Source organism: Sinocyclocheilus grahami, unplaced genomic scaffold (genome assembly GCF_001515645.1).
Source record: "Sinocyclocheilus grahami isolate Dianchi unplaced genomic scaffold, SAMN03320097.WGS_v1.1 scaffold121.1, whole genome shotgun sequence".
Lineage (NCBI taxonomy): Eukaryota > Metazoa > Chordata > Actinopteri > Cypriniformes > Cyprinidae > Sinocyclocheilus > Sinocyclocheilus grahami.
In genome coordinates this window covers 1873718-1881720 of record NW_015505300.1, presented here as the reverse complement: position 1 = coordinate 1881720, position 8003 = coordinate 1873718, and the positions used below count along the sequence as shown (strand labels likewise).

At 39.0% G+C, this 8003-nt stretch overlaps 1 protein-coding gene across 1 annotated transcript; it reads right to left on the bottom strand.

Annotated features, from left to right (window-relative positions):
- Positions 1-2324: 2324 nt before the first annotated feature.
- On the bottom strand, positions 2325-6186 carry LOC107589914 (E3 ubiquitin-protein ligase RING2-like). The gene is made up of 5 exons (XM_016278489.1): positions 5941-6186; positions 5051-5163; positions 4726-4886; positions 3139-3354; positions 2325-2874 (listed from the first exon to the last, which is right to left on the bottom strand). Exons 2-5 carry the CDS (start codon positions 5135-5137, stop codon positions 2742-2744), a joined length of 597 nt encoding a protein of 198 aa, XP_016133975.1. The 5' UTR covers positions 5138-5163; positions 5941-6186; the 3' UTR covers positions 2325-2741.
- Between the last annotated feature and the right edge of the window lie 1817 nt (positions 6187-8003).

Sequence of the window (8003 nt, the reverse complement as noted above, 5' to 3'; positions counted from 1 at the left end):
TGTATGCTAATAAGCAACCAGTTAATAGTGAGAACCGGTCCTTGAAATAAAGTGTTATCCAATGTTGCATTGATTAATCATCATCCAGGACCCGAAATGATCATTCTGCACATTAGATGAGACATGGCCAAAAGTATGCGGACGCCCAAACACAATACTGGTCATTTCATAACCATGAATAGTAATCTGTCCCTTTGCTGCCATAGCTTCTACTCTTTTACTAAAGGTTTTCCTCTGGATGCTGGAACATTACACGCAGGAGCACTGTTATGCTGGAGCGGAAAATGAAATGGCCCTCTGAAACTGTTGCTACCAAGCTGGAGCAAAACTGAAATAAAAAATGTGAGAAAGCAAAGAAAAAATGCACAAAACTTTTCTGACTGCAAAAGAACTGACGCTCATGAGTCTGCTTTGCAGTTTGGCAGTGTATGGAGGCTTTAATCACAGACAGTGAATGCAGCTCCTGTTCTGTCACAGTGTGTCAAAGCATGAATATCTAATTGTTCAGCGCAGTGCGTGTGGAAAGATCCCAACAATGTTCTCAACCAGCTCTACAAACGCTCTAGAGAAAGCAGTTGAGATAAGGTCCCTAGTCGTGACTGCCAGGGAATATCTGCTTAAAGGTGGGGTAAGCGATTTTTCAAAAATGCTTTAGAAAACTGATTCGGGCCGAATAGCAAAACAAACTTGTAGCCAATCAGCAGTAAGGGGCGTGTCTACTCATGATGTGGAGGAGAGAGCGCTCAGTGCACAGGACAGACATTAGTGAGCCGAGCGACAAAAAGATAGAGATGGTGGATAAAAAACAAAAGAGGAAAAGATCTGCGGAACAAAACAAGGCTTACGATAATGCAAGAATTAGGACCCATGTAAATATTGGATCAGCTTTCCAGCGCTGGAGAGAACTCAAGGAGCGGAAGGCCTGCGATCGGACGCCGAGGTTGCTTTGTTTCTTCTCGATAGGTGAGTAACACCGTGTCTGCGCCGCAACAGCTAAAGTCTGTCTAGTACACTGGACGCGTCAAGGCGACCATTGAAAATCATTTGAAATTTGTGTCAATATGTCATAAATAGAACGCAGCAGCAGTTTTCGGTCGGGGATTTGTCGTGTCGTGCTGCGCCGCATCCAGTGTAGACCATAGATAAATATATATATCTATGGTGTAGTCAACATCACTGATTATAATGAGTTCTATAATATTTTGTCGCGCCGCACCGCTCGCGTCCGGTGTAGACACGGTGTAACATTGGTTTTGCTTTGGCGGAGTTATCAAAATAGGGGCGAGACCCTTTTGTGGTAGGGGCGTGTTTGTTTTAGTGATTTCAAATGTCAACATTGGCGACCAGAAATTGCTTACTCCACCTTTAATGTTGCCATCTGCAAACCATTGAGAGACAGGAGACATCAAACTACGAGTGCTGGTGACGTAAAGACAAGTGATTATTGACCAGTTTAAAAGCTCAGAACAGTTTAAAATGAACATCAACAGCATATTAATAGATTTTCTAATCTCATGCTTGCAACTCTGTGAGCACCAGAAGAACTAACAACACAAGCAAACATATACAGCATGGCCAGAAGCCAACTACTCAAAAATGAATGCCTGTATGCCTCTGACATTGTTAAAAGAGTCAAATAGGTTTAAAAATCAACCTGACGGGTCCACAGAGATCATTTTTGATCTGTGAAAATTCCAGAGTGCTTAAGGTTATATGGATATACTTTCAGCGGCTTTTACAAATGCATGGCTCATCTTTGATGTGGGAGGCTGCAGCTCTTGGTCCTTTCAAGTCAGCGGGGTGTTAGCGGCCCCTGCCATGACCCCGACCGCGCTGAGATTCAAACTGCCCTGAAAGCGCTAGTAAAAACACATTTGTGAGACTGCAGTGAGGGTCAGCTGCCTCATTTTTTTATTTATTTCCCCTATCTTCACATTCGATTACCTATGCTATAATCACTAATCTTTAAAAAATGTATTACTTTGCAAATCTCAAAGTTAATATCCATTTTCACGCTGTACTTTATAATGTTTAAGACAAAATAGTATCATAATTATTGGCTTATCGTATCGGCCAGAATTGTAAAAACTGTATTGGTCTTACTGTACTTTTTTTTTTTTTTTTATAAAGTTAATCACTTGTTTATATTGGGCCATGTCTTTACACCATGACAACCATTATTATATTTCATAACATTTATATTGTATCACTGACCATAGCCTTAAAAGAACTGAAGCACTAGCGCCATCTGCTGGAATTGTGTTGCTACTCCACTATACATTTTTTAAATGACACAAAGTGTGACCAGCATTTGCATACATTTTTTATTTATTTTCCAAACAAAGAATGCTGTATACATTTTTTTTTCTTCCAAACAACAACATGAACTCAAACGTATGCCAAGGAAGTCAAACTAAAATTACTTCATGCTCTAAAAAAAGTTTTCCTCGTCTTAGATGAACCGTCTATGAAACTATTAAAAACTGGGTCCCAAATGTACAACTGCCAACTTACGTTTTTATGAAACGGTACTGTAATAACTGTAACAATGTTGTCAATATACATTTTTCCAGGTAATTATTTTATAAAGTGATGTAGGTATGTACAATCTCCGAAACATCTGACGACCAACATAGTAGTACAGACTAGTAACATGACAGTGTCATGTGAACTAAGCCATCACATTGTACTGGTACATTGTACTGGCAAGATGCAGTCATGTTAGTGAACAAATGTTACTGCTACAGGAGTGGTGTGTCTGAAAATGCACTTAATTTCTTACAGCTAACTGATGCATTGCTGCAGTGTGAACTGTCCCCATTGTCCTCTGCCCCGCTGCCATTTTCAATCTGGTGCTTCTTCCCCCGCTGCAGTCTACAGAGCCCACGGTGGTGGAACACAGTAAGAGCAGATGATGAAGAAAAAAACCCCCAGCAAAATTAACATTCCGTCCACAAAAAGTGACAGAAATGACAAAAGAAAGAGTAAAAGAGTAAAAACCTAGCGTTCAAAATCCTGTCAAGTTACAACTGATTTCAGCACATGACAGCCATAGATAAGAGATATAATAACACTAAACATGAATAAACGTAAATACAAGAAAACATTTTCCACATGGATTTATATCAGACATCTAACCTGTTCATGGCCTGAATTTTTAGGCCCTCCTCAATACTGTGGCTGAGCGCCTGCTGGTTGTTGTGCTTGCTGATGCGGGCCAACACTCTCTCCTGATGGGCTTCATACTCATCTCTGCTGGGGTAGATCTTACTGATCAGGGCGTCAAAGTTGGGGTCTGGACGGAGGGAGCGCTTAGACACCAGCTTCTTCCTGCATGTTGGACACTCCTTATTCCTGTGAAGATACAGTCAAAAAAGTAATGAAACAGAAATTGTGAGCATCTTTTCTTCTCTATTGTGACATATATGTGGGTGAAAAGGCTTCTCGAATGAGAAAAAAAATTAAAGATTTAAAGGGTTAGTTCACCCAAAAATGAAAATTAGGCCGTGTTTTACTCACCCCAGAGGCATCCTAGGTGTATATGACTTTCTTCTTTCAGACGGAGTTATATTAAAAAATTTCCTGGCTATTCCAAGCTCTATCATTGCAGTCAGCAGGTGTTGCAGTGCTTCAGTCCAAAAGAAGTGAAATAAAAAGCACCCATCCATAAAAACAAAAAAATAAAAGTGTCTCACACGGCTCCGGGGGGTGAACAAAGGCCTTCTGTAGCGAATCGATGCGTTTTTGTAAGACACATATCCATATTCAAAACGTAATAATCACTTTAATGTAGCTTGCGCCAGCAGTCCTACACGGAAGCAGCTCCGGGCTGATGTCGTATGAGGTCAGCGTTGCGCATGCGCCGGTGAGTCTCATGAAAACCAACATTTGTTAACAAGAGCAAAGGAAGCAAAGTTTCCTTACTTTAGCAAAGGAAAACCAGTCTCCTCTTGGCTTATATCGAAATCCTCTGACATTCTTCTTTACAAATCCTCGTTTTGTACTTCTAATTCTTGACCGTTGTTTTGTTTTGATCTCTCCCCTGCGCTTCCGTGTTCGTCACTTCTGAGCGGCGCATGCGCAGTGCTGACCTCATACGTTATCAGCCCGGAACTGCTTCCATGTACAACAGTGAGCGCAAGCTAGATTAAAGTGATTATTACGTTTTGAATATGGATATTTTTCTTACAAAAACGCATCGATTCGCTACAGGAGGACTTTGTTCACCCCCCAGAGCCGTGTGAGACACTTTTCTTTTTAATGGATGGGTGCTTTTTATTTCACTTCTTTTGGACTGAAGCACTGCAACACCCGCTGACTGCAATGATAGTGCTTGGAATACCCAGGACAATTTTTAATATAACTCCGACTGGATTCGTCTGAAAGAAGAAAGTCATATACACCTAGGATGCCTCGGGGGTGAGTAAAACACAGCCTAATTTTCATTTTTGGGTGAACTAACCCTTTAAGGATCAAAGATTAAAGGACACTTAAAAAAAATGATGTGAACAAATAAATAACATATAATATACACTGCAATATTCCATAAAATATAAGAATTTCCAATTTTGATTTGGTCTTTATTTCATATCTTAATACAATCATATTACACATGGGGGGAAAAAAAATCCAGTGATACTATCTTGTATTCTTTCACATCACAAAGAAAATGTGCAGTATCACATAAATCTGAATACATAAATCCTACATATTACACAAACCCACCCCGATCTGAGCGCAGTGATGATGCAGTCGGCACAGAAGCGGTGCAGGCACTCCTTGGTGGTCATGGTGTTCTTCAGCATGTCCAGGCAAATAGGACACATGAGCTCACTGTGCAAGCTGCGTGGGGACACTGCGATCTCCAGACCATCCGTGATGGCCTCCTATGGGATCACAACACCACAGAAGCTGCATTGAGGGTCTGACACTAAACCACATATCCAAGAACCAGCTCTCGACAGGGTTTCACTAAGATACAGTCAGAATGGCACTTGAAAAATCTGAACGTACCAACTGTGGACAATAACTGGTAAATTAATTTTCTTACCTGTGAGGTTCTCTGTAATTCATAGAGACTAAGCTCCCAGGTCTTACTGAGGGGTTGAATCCCATTCGTCTGGACCATTTGTGTCATCTTTATACACGGCGTGTCCTTCACCTCTGTGAAAAACAGCCAAAGTGAACAGTATTGACATGATGTGCAGAAACGAATATCAAAATCTACTATATTAGAGTTTTGGTGAGATACTAACTCAAAACAAAACGATTCTTGTGTGTTAAATGTCAAAATTCATACATCATTAAATATTATCTAGTTAGAATTTACACAAAACAATTTTCAAATAGCATTGTTTTGGACAAGGACAGCATCAACTGACATCTGAGGGATGTTATGGTCTGTTGCCGTTGGTTTAAACTGAAAGATGCCACTTCATTTAGTCAATTTAGCCTCTATCCATGTTTACTTTAGTCATAAACTTTGCATTTTTGTTTTGTTTATTTTTATTACATGCTATAATAAACGACGAATCTGTCTAACAACGCAGAGCTAGCAGACTAAAATGAGCTCCTGAAGGCACTTCTAACTCTTTGTGTCAATGAATACACAAAGCATCTGCCTACACGTACAAAGCGTCTACTGCATGACAGTGCCTGCTCTCCAGCAACGGACAGTTATTAAAGACCCCAAAACAAAATAAACGGGAGAGGAAAAACCAGGCGAAAAGGTTTTATCTCCTGCGCTGTCATGAAAACGTAGAGCTAACGGCTAACTCTCTCTGCTAATCCAGATGCTGTATTTACAGGCTCCTTTAAATCAATTATGAAGACATTGTCGGCGAGCTTGTAACATATAATACCCTTTGCGCTAATGTAAACGTCAACCTCGACAACAACAAAGCATCTATTTCTGCAAAACGCAGCTGTTTACATACTTACATCTCAATGTTGTGAACACTCTCTCCCTGCCAGCGCGTTCTGCCGAGCTCAACATGGCGGATTCAGTGGGCCTAAATGAACTCTGGGAAATGTAGTATTATCTTTTCAGTTGTTAACGGTTGACACTTGTTAACACTTCAGTGTGCAAAAAGACATGTGGGGCATAGTTTTTTCTTTCTTTCAGTTCAGTTGCATAAACTACACGTCATGTTCAACTTTGTTACAAGTTAATATTTAAATATGATAATGTTGAAAGAAAATTGAAAAGACTACAGCCGTTGTAATTCTGTGTATGCTTGCTCTTTGATGGACTAGCCACCTGTCCAAAGTGTTTCCCCAAGATGAACGCACCACAGATGGTCTTATTAAAGTGGCTTGGACGGGCCGATAGCATTGTGTTGATGGTTTAACCTGATCATCCTAGAAAAAAACTTAAAGGGATAGTTCACCCAAAAATGAAAATTCTGTCATCATTTACTCACCCTCATGTCGTTCCAAACCTGTATGAGTTGCTTTCTTATGTTGAACATAAAATAAGATATTTTGAAGATTGCTGGTGATCAAACAGTTGGTGGTTGCCATTGACTTCCATAGTAGGGAAAAAAATACTATGGAAGTCAATGGCAACCACCAACTGTGACAGAATTTTTGGGTGAACTATCCATTTAAGGTTTATTTGACTAACGTTTAAGGTAGAACAAAATGGAAATCCATTTTCGCCACATAAAAGAAATAAAACAAACTAACAAACAAACACGTTTTGGTAAAAAAAAATATATTTTGACATAAAAAGTCAAACATATGAGATGCTAAATCAAAATTATGAGATATATCATAGGCTAATTAAAGCAGTTAAAAGTCAAAATTATGACAACAATTAAAATCTAAACCCATGTCAAAATTATGACATAAAATTAAATAAAGTTATGAAATAAAGAGTCTAAATTATGAGGTAGCATACTTATATGACATAAAAATTGAAATTATGACTAAACAGTTATATCGAAGTCAAAATATGAGGTACGCCATAATTATGGGATACAAATTCGAAATGTTATGTCATCATGATTTACCAAAACATTTTTTCTTATGTAGAGGAAAAGGGTTTCCAAACACAAAACTCCACGGAGATGAAATATTTTTTTTTAGCATTGAGAGTAACACAAAGTTTGCCACTAGGGTGGAGTAGAGTATAACATAAGCGTCACATCCCTTATAACTTTATTTATTTATTTATTTATATTATTAAACAGGATTCATTCTGAATAGCAACACACAAAATACATGTGTAAAACTTTGCGTCTTCTTTGTGCGCATCTTACTGTTCTTTTTTTTTTAAGTTATGAGTAACGTTAGGCTAACTCCAACCAGAGGACCACCCCACGTTTATTTTCTTCGTTTTGCACTTTGTAGACGATCCCTAGAATACTGATTAAAACAATGATAAACTACGTAAGTTCTGTTCTACATTCGAATACTTTTCAAATAAACTATTTTTATGCCATACCTTGGCAAACGGTTAATAGGCCTACTGTCTCTTAATATAAAGTTTTTCAAAATAACTTTTTTTCGCTGTAATAGTATATACAAAGAGGTGTAGGCTATATCGCAAATATCCGTAAATACATTAATAAAGTAACAAGGCAGTCTAACGTCAAAACATTGCTCTATAAAAATGGCCAAAGCTGCATGTTGACAGATGTTGACAGAGCTGAGAGGATACGCGGGCGGCGCTGTAGTTTGAGGAAGTTTGAGATGCTTGAGTCACAGTTTATTTGCGCTCATCATTATCTGACAGACAAAATAGCCGCTGCGCTTCAAACCCGAATCGGACAAACGCAAGTTTTTCAAAATAACTTTTTTTCGCTGTAATAGTATATACAAAGAGGTGTAGGCTATATCGCAAATATCCGTAAATACATTAATAAAGTAACAAGGCAGTCTAACGTCAAAACATTGCTCTATAAAAATGGCCAAAGCTGCCTGTTGACAGATGTTGACAGAGCTGAGAGGATACGCGGGCGGCGCTGTAGTTTGAGGAAGTTTGAGATGCTTGAGTCACA